This window comes from Pelmatolapia mariae, linkage group LG7 (assembly GCF_036321145.2).
Source record: "Pelmatolapia mariae isolate MD_Pm_ZW linkage group LG7, Pm_UMD_F_2, whole genome shotgun sequence".
NCBI lineage: Eukaryota > Metazoa > Chordata > Actinopteri > Cichliformes > Cichlidae > Pelmatolapia > Pelmatolapia mariae.
In genome coordinates this window covers 1,832,099-1,845,105 of record NC_086233.1, presented here as the reverse complement: position 1 = coordinate 1,845,105, position 13,007 = coordinate 1,832,099, and the positions used below count along the sequence as shown (strand labels likewise).

The 13,007-nt window shown below is 43.7% G+C and overlaps 1 protein-coding gene across 5 annotated transcripts in view; it reads right to left on the bottom strand.

Annotated features, from left to right (window-relative positions):
* Nucleotides 1-13,007, bottom strand: part of immp2l (inner mitochondrial membrane peptidase subunit 2) — a 177,774-nt gene that overhangs the window by 150,819 nt on the left and 13,948 nt on the right. For 4 of the 5 annotated variants that reach the window (XM_063480438.1, XM_063480440.1, XM_063480441.1 and 1 more), the window contains exon 2: nucleotides 8,793-8,934. In XM_063480438.1, coding sequence (XP_063336508.1) covers nucleotides 8,793-8,927 — 135 coding nt within the window. In that variant the 5' untranslated portion in view covers nucleotides 8,928-8,934. Of the gene's footprint in view, nucleotides 1-8,792; nucleotides 8,935-9,173; nucleotides 9,206-13,007 lie in introns of those variants that run through there. The other variant, XM_063480437.1, reaches the window with a different exon arrangement.

The following is a 13,007-nucleotide window of genomic DNA, read 5'->3' as shown; positions in this document are numbered from 1 at the left end:
ACACATGCCTGAATTTGAAAGTCTAAAAAAAGCTGCAAAGTACAAAACACTGTGGGGAACATCTTTAAACAAAGGTCACTGCTGTACGCCACCCGTTCTGCACGGCACGCGGACTCTTCCAATAAAAACGTCACAAATGAAGGTTTGAGTATTTTACTGGAAGCATTTCCCCGTCTCCCTCACCTCACCGAGCCTGGTTCTGTCGGAAGTTTATCGGGGTGGTCTAATTGCTGGGGTGTTGTCCACATTACTGTGGTGTTGTCCACATTACTGTAGGGTCTTTACGTAAAAATGTAAAGCACTTTGAGGCGGCTGTTGTTGTGACTTGATCTGAACTGCATTCCCATAATCCAACTCACTCTGAGACATCACTGATAGCTAGAAATGGTCCAAATTTATTGAGCTCCAGTTAAATTGATCAGTGCGGCTGTTCTCACAGGTGTTAGAATCATTTTTACCCTGCAGGCATCCACGAAAATGAGGATTTACGAGATTTAAGAGGAAGTCAGCCAGCTAGTTGACGTCTAAAGACGGTATACCATGTTCTGGCTGAAGTCTTTCTTCAGGAGGAGCACGACCTCCGACACAGCGTTTGTAGTCCGTCACACTCACGCAGGTGCAAGAAACCCGAATCCCTGATGCTTGTTCCCATGTGTGGACCGGATGATTGATGACACCTTCACTCCTGCCCATCACTCCTGTTTTCTCTGGTTACCTGTCAGGTTATGTATTGATTTTAAAATGCTTTTACCTTCCTTTAAAGCACTTTATTGTTTTAAAAAAAAAAAAGACTACCTGTCTGACCTACTTCAGCCTTGTGATCGAGCCTCTCGGGTCCTCGGGCACTTTGAGACTTTCGGTTTGTTCCAAAGTGCTGAACACAAACTTTTAATGGGACAGCGTCCAGGTTTACTGGTTTGACTATTAGAAACCTTAGAGAGCAGCTCAGAGTGCTGAGACCTTCACCCAAACATTTCACTCTGCTGATAAGAGTGCTGTTTAGTTTAATGATTTTTTTCCCTCCCTCAGTTACTTTTTGGGTCAGTATCAAAAGCTGTGAGCTAAAATGAAGTTAATGTTCTGGGTGGAGGGAACTGATTTAAAGAGGTTTGTGTGGAGCTTTCTGTTCCAGTCGCAGCAGGGAGACCGCAGCACGACCAACGTTACTGCAACTGTGTCCAACCAACATGCAATCCTGTGGCCTTTAATGTTTGCTTTGAAGACGGAGGTCAGACCTGCGACCGCTCGCAGGCAGTCGCAGTGAAACACAAAGTAAAGCTGTGACCTGCATATTCTCTGGATCCAAAAGCAACAACACACGAGTGTGTGTGAAAGCTGTAGCATGATGACACCAATGATGCTTGTAGTGTGAAACAAGCCTGAAACCAAAAGATGTTTATATGAAAGCAGATTATTTAAGACCACAAAGGAAAGCTATAAAAATGTTAATAATAATACAGACTGTGGAAGTTAACTTATTAATGTCACCAGCACATCTTTTTAAGCCCATCGGAGCGTGCACGCTCTGTTTTGTGTAACTATTTTTAAATGCCAGTAAAATTGCAACCACAATAATTTTTTCCCATATGAGGAGTTGTTCTTACGTAACATACATTCAACTTGTCGTAGGTCGCGGTCTCATCCACAAATGGCTTTTTGCAAAAATCGCATAAAAAGCGTAGGCAACAACAAAACCATTATAATCCAGAAACACGCTTTGCCAATCAGCTGTTCATAGCACTTCCTACGCTGGAATAAACGTCAGCGCAAACTGTGGCATGGCCGCTATTACCTTCGAAAACCGGAAGTGACGCCATTTTCTGTGGGAAATGTAGTTTTCTCCCTGCAGGGCCTTTCAAAGGTTTACTGGTGTTTCACTTTATGTCTTTCTGTAAAGTTTCTGGGAGGCTGAAACTTAAATTTCACTGTTGGAAATAGTTTATTTTGATGCTGTTTTTTTTTTTTTCAAATAATATTATAATTAAAAATATATATATATATAATAAAAAACATAATATTATAATTAATCAAAAAATATTATAATATAATCGTTTTTCTTAAAGTTTATAAAAATATCTCAAAAATAAAACTACAAAGACACTCAAAATAAATTTCCTGTAAACTATTTTGTGCAACTTTTTTGCATTTACAGTTTTGAGGGACAAACCTCTGAAATCTATTCTGTAACTAGAAATATGTCTAAAAAACAAACAAATGATTTTTCAATTTTTTGTACTTTATTACACTTTTTTGCTATGTATGTAGTTACTGTGGACTTTAGTTAAGTGACAGGTGTACCCCGACTCTTCGATACACCTGTCATAAAACTCTGTAAGCTAACTATGTATCTGTAAAGTGGCTTTTAAATTGTCTGAATTTTTGCTGTTTTTTTTGCGAGCAGAGTGCTAATCAGGGAAAGACGAAGACTTTACCTGCAACACCAGCAGCTCAGGTGTGTTTGTTTCTTTTGACTAAATAATTGATGCGTTCTCAGGGAAACTGACTGATTAGTACAATTTTCTTTTTATCGTTTGTTTTTTGTTTGATCTCTTTTCTAATAAATAAAACAATAAGAAAACAAACAGCTGAGGTGAGACGTGAAACTACGTTTGCAATGACAGAAACCTGAGGTGCTCCCAGCAACTCGGGCAAACCCTGCGCTCGACCTTTCAGGCTTCATGGAGAGAAAATTCATTCATTAAAACATTTAAAAAAAAAAAACGGAAGTCTTTGGTTTTACACTGTTGCTTTTTTCTTCATCATAAATTAAGAAGTCGAGCAGGACGTGATCACAAACATACTCAGGAGGCTGGAAAGCACTGTTTCCATGACAACAATCCAAGCACTGCAGAAAGGATAAAACAATCTGAGACTTCACCTCGCGCTACTGGAATTAATTTCCTGTTGACTTAGTTCAAGATTAAAAACAACCATTAATAACATAATCCTAACCCAGCTCTCACCTTCAAACACGCCTGAACATTCAGCCACTGCTACAAGGAGCAGGTGCACAAGACAGGTCCTCACACTGCAACCGTGTATACGGGTTTATGACACACACACGCACGCACAAACACACACCACTCGCTCTGTGTGCTTTCCAGAGCCTCGGTCTCTCAGTGCTCTGCGACGAGGCTGCTGCAGAAGTCTTTTTCTAAACATTCAGCCGTTTGACTTCAGGGAAATGTTTCCTGCAGACTCAGCAGACTCACTGCTCTCACTGTCACGGCCGAATATTGTGCAGACATGCTCTGGGGTGCTGTTAGAAGAATCTTTGGATCATGTGGGTTGCAGAGTGGTGGCTCCACAAATCGAGCTGTCCCAGCATCGAGGTGGATGCTCGATGGGATTGGGACTTTTTGTAGGCTGGTTTAACATCTTTGACTCTCATTTGTGTTCTTTAATAAGTTGTTATAGAGCATTTTGTCTGTGTGGAGCGCCGTGATGCCGTGATAGGAGAGGGCACTGTGGCTGGTCACTTTCTTTGTAACAGCAGGATCAATGAAACCACTTTGTCTGCAACTTCACTTCTGAAGTGAGTCCTGCTAACCAGTGAGGCTAAAGAAAATAAAATAACGACGTGATTTTATAACAATGACGTGAAAGTAGATTAGATGAAACTTTATTAATCCCTCGGGTGGGTTCCTCTGGGAAATTCATACAATAGTCGTGAAAAGAAGGAGCGAGCCATGCTCTGCAGTAAACGCAGAGCAGCAGGGACACAGCCGCTCATCCTCACTCGCCAAACAAACTCTCCTGACCTGACCGACGAATCACGGAGCTCGGCCACATTAAGACTCCACAGCAGTCGAGCGCTGACATTTCATTCTGCTGCCGAGCTTTTGTATCGTTACTCCCTTGTATCTTACCAGTAAAATGTCATTATAGCATCTGAATTCAACCAGAAAGCAAACATTTTCTGCTGGAGCGAATGGAGCCGAGCGGTTTGACGTGGGTTTCTCAGACAACCATTTTTTTGGTTCATAGAAAGTCTACATTTATCCAGAATATATGGCATACTGGTCCTATACAGGGTAGCTATGAAACTAGACAGCTTTGGAAACACATGGATTGGACTTTTTTGACTATATTAGTTTCATTTTGCCTTTTTGAGGCTTCAGAGAAACTCTCTGCAACTCCTGTGTCAAACCTTAAAGGCCAATATCATTCTGGATTGTTAGCACAATGCTAGAATCATTCCAGGAGTTGAGGTTCTAGCAAATCTACCCAACTTCAAATCTCGCAGTGCTCAGTGAACCTGCAGAGAGACCCAAGAGCTCCATCTCAGACTCAGTTAGCATGTTAAAGGTTAAAGTTCATGAGCGTACAAGTAGAAAAAGACTGAGCAAGTATGGCTTGCTTCTCTCTAAAAAGAACAAATTAATGAAGAAACCACAAGACTTCTGGAACAAACAGCGGCATGAACAGCTGCACGTTTGGAGGAAATGAAACAGTTATCATCACAATGGTGGAGGGACGATGATTTGGGCTCGGTGCAGTCACTGAAAGGACCATGAACTGCTCTGTATACCAAAATATTTTAGAGTCAGATGTGAGGCCGTCTGTCCCACAGCTATAACTGGGTCAACAGTCACCACCACTGGTAACACACGACACCATAATAGACAGAAATCGTGCAGCACCCGTGACGTTCCCTTGCTCATGATGTTAAAGTGGAAATTGATTCCAAGACTTCCAGTTATACTGCTAACACAACTTCAGCTCTTTGCAAGCATCTGCACAGACAGCATGCTAACACTAAGCTAGCCAGCTAGCTAAGACCCAGAGTGAACATAAAGCAGAGTGAAGGCCGACCCCAGCCCAGCAGCCAGACCCTGAACTTCAACAGGTAACAAATGGATGAGCAGTGAGGCTGCAGCATCCGTTGTACCTGTTTAAGTTTCTGAAGTAAATCATCATCAAATACAATAACCTCAGTTTGATCTGACTTTAGAAGCAGAAAGTTAGCGGCCATCCAGGTCTTTATGTCTTTAAGACATTCCTGCAGTTTCACTAATTGGTGTGTGTTACCTGGCTTCATGGACAGACAGAGCTGGGTGTCATCTGTAGGGATGGAATCAAGAAGTGGTTCTTTTATTTTTAATTGCACAAAAGGATGAGAGCACGACGGTAAAGTGGAGACTGCTCCAGGACAGACGCAGCTGCATTATACTGCTAACACAACTTCAGCTCTTTGCAAGCACCTGCAGACAGCATGCTAACGCTAAGCTAGCCAAGAGTGATGTTAAAGCTGGGTAAATGCTGACCCCAGACCAGCACCGTGATGAAGTGAGCAGCTGCTGAACTTCAACAGGTAACGAAGGGATGAGCTTCTGTTCTACCTGTTCATGTTTCTACAGTAGAATCACCATGACGACTGCTCTCTTTGTGCTGGTTTTCCTCTTTGCTTTATGTTGTCAGAAAAAGTGTATGCAAGGAAAATGTATGCTATGTCTTCTAATGATACTGCCTAAGGGAAGCATGTATAATGTAAACAGAATTGGTCCTAGCACTGAACCCTGTGGAACTCCATAATTAACCTCAGTGTGTGAACAAATCGGAGTCTATTAGATATGATACAAACATAGATAGCTGGCTTCTACACAACCAAACTTCTTTTCGCCCCCTGCTGGCCATTAGAAAGTCTGCAGACGAATACACTCCAGACCAAAGCAGCCTGCAGTGCATGATTTTACTGCTCAGGTCATTGTAACTTTCTCTCTACTTATTCAGGGAATAAGTACTTTTTGTTCCGTTTCTTTCCTTCTTGTTCCTCGCTGAGGCTTCACAGAGACAAATTCCCAATGGATCAAAGCATGACGTCAACAGATTAAAGCCCAAAGCAGAGCAGGAGCTCTGTTCACTCTGGGGATAGAAACAGTGAGTGTGAACATCTCATTTATTCAACCACTCCCTTCATCCAACACCACTGTATGGTTTTATTTCTAATGCTTTAAGATTTGATTGGATTCTCAGGTCACTGTCACGGCCCGGGTGAAAGCAGCTACAAGACTACAACACGCAGCGAAGAGCAACACGCAGCTTTAAAATTCATGCTCATTAAAAATAGACAGCAGATTGTTTTATGTATAATGCAACACATGTCAGGGATAATGAGCTGCACGACAGGAAACAAGTCGGTCAAAACCCAGCAGACTTCTCATGTGAGAGGAGAGCAGCTTTATTTACCGTTTGGATGAAGAGGCCTGCATCTGTGAACGCTGATGTTTGCGGCCACCCGCACTGCCTGCAACCTTTAAATAAAATACTTCCCTCTTTGCCAAGCAGGGAAGCAGGTCGTGACTTAAAGTTCTGTCTTTGTTTCTCCCACGAAATGTGATGCCGTGCACTACAGAAGCTCAGCAGAGCATGTTTGAACCTGAATGAAGAAGGAAAAAATCTCTTTCATTGTTCGCTAAAATCCTTTGGACTCTCAGAGTTTAGCTCTGAAAGACGTTCCACATTACTGCATAACATTAACTCAGAGAAACTCATCAATCCTGGAACTGGCTCATTTCTTCTGACATCAACTGGTCTTTTTCCAGTGTGGAATGATTGTACAGCATACATCTCCAATGGCTTTGATAAACAAGAACCAGTCCACACACACACAAGTATACACACAGGCTCAAATATATGCATACACCCCTGATATTTGGTTAAATGCCTCTTAGCCAGTTACATCTCTGCCAGATGCTTTTGGGATCCAACAACAAGCTTCCAGCATGTCTGGCTGATATTTGGCCGCTCTTCTTGGCTGGATTGGTAGGGTCATTTAGTTGGTTGGTTTTCCTCCTGTGGTCCACAAACTTTTGGCTTTTGGGAATGCCATTCCTGAAGCTTGATGTTATTCTGCTTTCATTCCAAAATCAGTTTTGATGGTTGTTCGGGATCGTTGTCCTGCAGGAACACCCAACAGCAATCAAGGTTCAACGTTCTATGTATTTATTTGAGGTGAAGAATGTGTATGTAGTCCTCTTTCTTCATGATTTCACCAACTTTATGCTGTGTACCTGCACCACTGGCAGTGAAACAGCCCAGAGCGTGATGCTACCACCACCATGCGTCACAGCTGCAGTGTTCTCAGGGTTGAAAGCCTCACCTTTACTCCTCCAATCAGCTCCATCTTTGTCTTGTCTGACCATCAAACTTTTCTCCAGAGGCCGTTTGGCTCGTCCACGTGGGCAGCTGCAAATTTCAGTTGAGCTCGTTGATTTTGGAGCAGGAGCTTCTTTCTTGGTCAGTCCATGGACATGTGAGACTGGCTTCACTGTGGAAGTGACACTGGTGTTCCAGCAGTTTCCAGTCCACAGCAGGCTTGATCCTGGGTGGGTCCTGAACATTGACAGTTTGGCTCTAATTCAGATGTGTCACCACTTTGCCAAGGAGTGGATGGAGACTTCTGACCATGACTCCACTGAAGTATTAAATAATGAAATGAGGAATATTTTGCTTATTTTGGATTTGACGCCACACATTGGCCAGTTCTGTTTCTTTCTACATGTGTGTGTCATGTTGACAGTAAATGTTTACTGTGTGTAAAACTGGATTTTTTTAGTTGACGAAACCCTGCATTGAAAGAACGTTATAAAAACTATAACGATCATATCTTCTGTTCATTGTATTTATTTAATTCCTTGTCTTTTTATGAAATTCTGTCATGTTTTTCATGGTCAGGATTTTTCTACGAGGCTTGTATAGAATGTGAGTAAATTATGTCCTAGAAGAGCTCCTCCTACTGAGAGATGAAACTGTGAGCAAATGATCCGAGTTACTGAGTAAAGTCTGCCTGCTAACCTCCTGCAGAGCAGTGATGTGGACATACGGTCATGATAAAGACGCATCGTTATTTATTTATCCAACAATAAGACAAAAAGATGTACGAGATGTTTGGTGTCATGTATCCAAAGAACATCGTTCCAGAAGTGTTTTGTTGAGATGCAGCTTTGCAAACCTCAGCTGTGCTGCCGAGTTAGAGCCAACAGGCTTCCTCCTGATAACCTTACAAACACGTGATACTTTCATGACCTTTAACCTTTAACATGCAAACTGAGGCTGTGGAGTCTCAGATGGGACTCCTGGCTTTTGGACGTCCACTCCTGGGAGGACTGGTGAATGTTTTTCATTCGTGTGAGCGTGTGATCAGCAGCACCGGCTGATGAACCGACCTCTTAATTCCTCGCTGTATTTCGTTTTCCACACTTTCCTGCTTCTGCGTTTGGCTTCATAAATAATGACACAGTGGAACAGTGTCTGCATTCAAACCAGATGATTTGCATCATGTTTCGATATGTAAAACATTAGAAACTTTGTTTTTAACCACGACTAGAAAGAAAGCAGCGATTCTGAATCTGTCTCACAGTAACGATCAATAACACAAAATACCATTTTAATATAACAGCGATATTACAGAACAGGTCATGCTTAAATAAAACCCAACATTTAGATTTACATTTCTTATTGAAGCCACTGAAATTTGAATTCATGCTTATTAAAACTCAAACTTTACGGACGCTGTGCTAGGACGAAGAGAAACGCAGAATCTGGGGTGTAAGCAGGACGTGAGCAGCTTCCAGCTAAAAAATGCTCTGGAGTGAGTTTTCAGTTAGAAACCTGCTTTCCAGGCTTCATACTTCCTAATCCTCAGCACGCTGTGACGATGCTCTGACCTCTGACCTGCTCTTTATCTGTAAAGTCAGACATCCAGAGAGTGCGGCTTCCCCTCCCGTTGACCTCTGCGAGCAGACGCTGTGAGCTTCTCCCTGATAAGCGGGTGTGCTGTGATATCTCACCTGCATCGATGATCCCTCCACTCGCGCCACGTAGGCGAATCGATCGAGGAAGGTGACGGTTACGGGGACGGCGACGAAGAATCCGCTAACGAACGCTCGCAGGCAGCGTCGCCCTGCCGTGGCCTGCTGAGCCATCGCAGATCTGGACAGGGAAGAAGAACATGAGAGCGGGAAGTCGACATGACCGCGACAACACGCAGGAAAATAAACAGCGCTCAGTTTAGACTGCGTTAGATTAAACTTTATTGATCTCTGCGGGGAGGCGGGGCAATGCAGCAGCGGGAGATTAATAGAAAGACGCCAGAGAAAGACATGGAAGCAAAAAGGTAAACAAGGTGTGTTAAGTGAAACTTTTCAGATACACTGAAATCAGTCATTGACCTGAAAATGGATGTTTTCCACATGACTATGACATCACATTAGGGGAGCATGAAATTCACAAGGAAAAAAATGGCATTAAAATAATGGCATTATTTCTTGTTAATTCTCAATTAACAAGAAAAAATGTGGTCAAGGTTTCATAGATGAAAAAGATTTGCAAAAACCAAAATTGTAGTTTGTGACAAAGAAAATGCAATTCAGAAAATTTAGATAAAACGGAACAAAAGGGAGGCTTCCAGTCGCACAAGAGTCACTGACAAGAAGCATTTTTACAACAAATAAGTAAAGCTGTTGTAACAATGCTTGTGCCAAGGTCATGCACATATCCAGTTATACCTCCAAAACTGTCTGAAAGCATCAAGCAGAAGCACTCATGCAGATGAAACCTGCAGCAGGATTGGAAACAAACATGCAACAGGTCATAAAGATGCAAGAACAATGAGCCCCGCAGCACACAACATGGGGTAGTGATGTTCCTGCAATGTTTGATACAAAAGCATCAGTGGAACTGAACATTTTGTGCGCCATTAAAGTGAAAAGCACAAAGGAGACTCGAGCTGGAGACGAACAAATATTCATCTAAAATCTGCTGAAGGCGCTGCAGCCTTAACCATTACATTTGAAACATTATATGATATTTGGAGTCTTGTGTGTGAAACCTGATCTAAATGATTGCTGCTTGCATTATTTAGAAAAATGTGTTATGCTTTCCAAATTAAGAGACAGCCCTGCCTGCTGCGGGTAAACCAACGACCCTGACTGACAAAAACTCGCCACACAAAGAAGTTGTCCTTTTGCGAGTTCTTATCGCAGGTTTGGCGACAGCGAACGCTGAAAACACATCACGCTGAGCCCGTTCCCCTCCTGACAGAGTTTTTCATCCACTCTGCTGGTGCGCTCCAGGAAGCCCAGACAGGCGTGAAATGACCGAGCAGCCGGCGGCGGCGGCAGCCATGCACCGCTGCCTTCGGCTAACAGCTAACAGCCTCGTCTCCACGTCCGCCGTCCTCACTCTGGAGATCCGCCACAGCTATTACCTCCACATCACAAGACTTCAGATGAAACATCATCAAAGCACACTGTACTCTGCCTCCACGCTTTCCCATCCGGAGTCAGAGAGTGTCGGCGAGGCCGCGTGAACACATTCAGGGATTAAAAAAGTACAAGTTAATCTGTTTCTTCCTCCAATTCAACATCTCAATTCAACGTGGCAGTTTACCAGCATACTGCATGTCAATACCAGGAAGGTTTTTCAGTACTGTGAGGCGAAGAGGTGCAGAAACACTTTCCCAACATACCAGCAGACAGACTGCAGAAACCCTGTTAGTATGAAACGCTCCCAAGAAAACTGATTTCTTGGCTCCGCACAAAAGAATCCAAGTTGTAGGTGGAAGTAAACAAACTGCCATCATCTCACTTGCAAACTTGCACTCGAGTTCCAGTTTAAGCAGTTTTCAGCAAAGAAGACAGAAAAACCCTGCAGGAGATGTTTAAGGGAGACTTCTGTGCACTCAGGTTCCAACAGAATCGCACTGTTTGCTGCAGATGCACTAATGAGCTGCCTCGTCAGGTCTGCGCACTTCCACACCTCTGGACTGCAGCTGCTGCTTTTCAGTGCTGGGCGAGCGCAGCGGTACACGAACCGATTCTCGACCTGCAGCCAGCATCCCTCCAGCTCACAGAGCCACAACATCAGCCTGATCAGCAGGTCTGCAGGGAAGCACAGACCAAACGGGCCAAACAGTGTGTTTGATGTTCATATAGCTCAAGTTTAACTTTTCTGCTTTTTTTACAGCTTTTTTAGAGTAACCGAGTCGTGTTTGGTGGTCATACTGCAGGGCAGCACACGGCAAGGGAGGGAGACGCATCTACAGCCAATATGTCCGAAACTCACAGAAAAGTCTAGCTGGATAAACGGCGCTGCAGGCCAGAGGGAAAATATTAGGAATTTTGGGGTGAACTGTCTCTTTAAAAACTGATTTTTTATATATTTGACGTAAAGCTTTTAGGTTTAAAAGGTGGCTGTTTGCTGTCACTGGGTGCTGACAGTTAACCAATCAGAGACTAAACAGGGCTGATAGGGTTTTACCAGCAGCGCATTGACAAAGGGAAACACAGTGGAGCAGGACGGACAACAACCTACAGGTGTATTTGGTGTTTGGACAAAATTCAGGTTTAACTCGATTTCTCCCTGAGGGAAATCTGTCTGCAGCCATGGAGACAAATACTGACAGCAGACACACTGTACAACCCGAGAAGTTCAACCAGATGATAAAAATAATTACATGTCCATTTATAAAATACACAATGAGGTCAGTTCTTGACTCAGGCTAAAGGACTACTGGAGCATTTTGGAAGCTTGATCCCTTGATAGTGAGATACGAGCAGAGAAGCAGCTCGGCTCTCTGCACCATCTGCCGACCTGCACAGCACAGAAATCATTTCACAGAAGTGCTGGAAATGGAAATGCTGTCAGGTCACATCATCGTGTTCACAGCTGGGTTTGTGCTTTTAGATGTGCTGTATTTGGGAAATGTGGATACAGTCAGGTTAACTTTGTCCGGTGCTGTTGGCTAACAGGGCGGTGGTGGTGCCACTGTTGGCAGACAAAGGAAGAGGAGAGGGGGAAGGCATCGCAGGAGGCAACAAGAGAGAAAGGAATGGCGGGAGTGTAAAGGTGAGAGAAGGAACTCTGAAAGGAGGAGCAATGACTGGAAAAGGGAGACGGCTGCGAGGGAGGAGGAACGAAGAGAAGATTGATGGCATGCAGAGGGTTGGAGTGACAGAGCAGGAATCTGGGAAAGGAGGATGGAGGATAATCAAGAACAGGTGAGACATCATGAGAATAGCAGCATCTAACAGTAAGAGACTGCTTGGACACTTCTCAGGCAACGTAAAACGGAGCAACCACAGAGCTGCAGCCTCCTCACATAAAGGAGCGTCCACGGCCTCCGTGTACGTTACATCTTATTAACCACAGCGATCTGCCTCCGCCGGGCTTTGTAAGACATCAGTCACCCGCCATGTGCTGCAGGGAGGAAACTCCGGCGCCGGTGCAGAAAATCCATCCTACCATAACAATCCATCCTGACGTGAACATATTGCCATTACACTTCCATGCAGCCGGCCGCATAATTCACCCACAGAGCGAACGATCAGAGGAAGCTCGATGTGCAGCTTCAAGGTTTCCGCTCGCTTTTACAGTCCAATCGTTTCTGCGCCGACACCTCGAGCCACGCGGCGCTCGCATTAAAACGACCTTGTTTCCCAGTTTCCTGTTGGCACATTTAAATGGCTGACACAGCGAGACCCACATCAAAGTGACGGGTAAATGAAAAATGAGCTTCTCCCCTTGTTAGCTAAATGTCCACATCATAATATACAGCTCCTTTTAATAGGAAGACGCCCCCAAACTACTCTTCTTTCTGGGTTTTTAATTTAAAAAATGCATATTATCAATAATTTAGCACCTTCACTGAGTTCTACAGCTTTCCAGCAAAAGAGCGTATCGCCTCAACGTCAGCGTTTAACAGTCACGAGAAGCTTATAGCTCACGGACGTGGGCACAAAACTTTTCAGCTTCATCATTTTAAGCAAACCTCCAGCACCAAAGTTTGGATTCACAAACTCGTTTCTGTCAATTAATGCTGAAAACGTACAAACTGTCAAAATACTTGAAACATTCGACTCTTCCGAGCACGTGCTGTGTCCGGGAATATCGTCTTTATTTGAGACACATGAGATCTCATATCCTGATATACGACATTTATCGTCCCAACAATGATATTTATCACAAAAATGTTACATTTTCTGTAAATCCCGGGCAGCTCGACT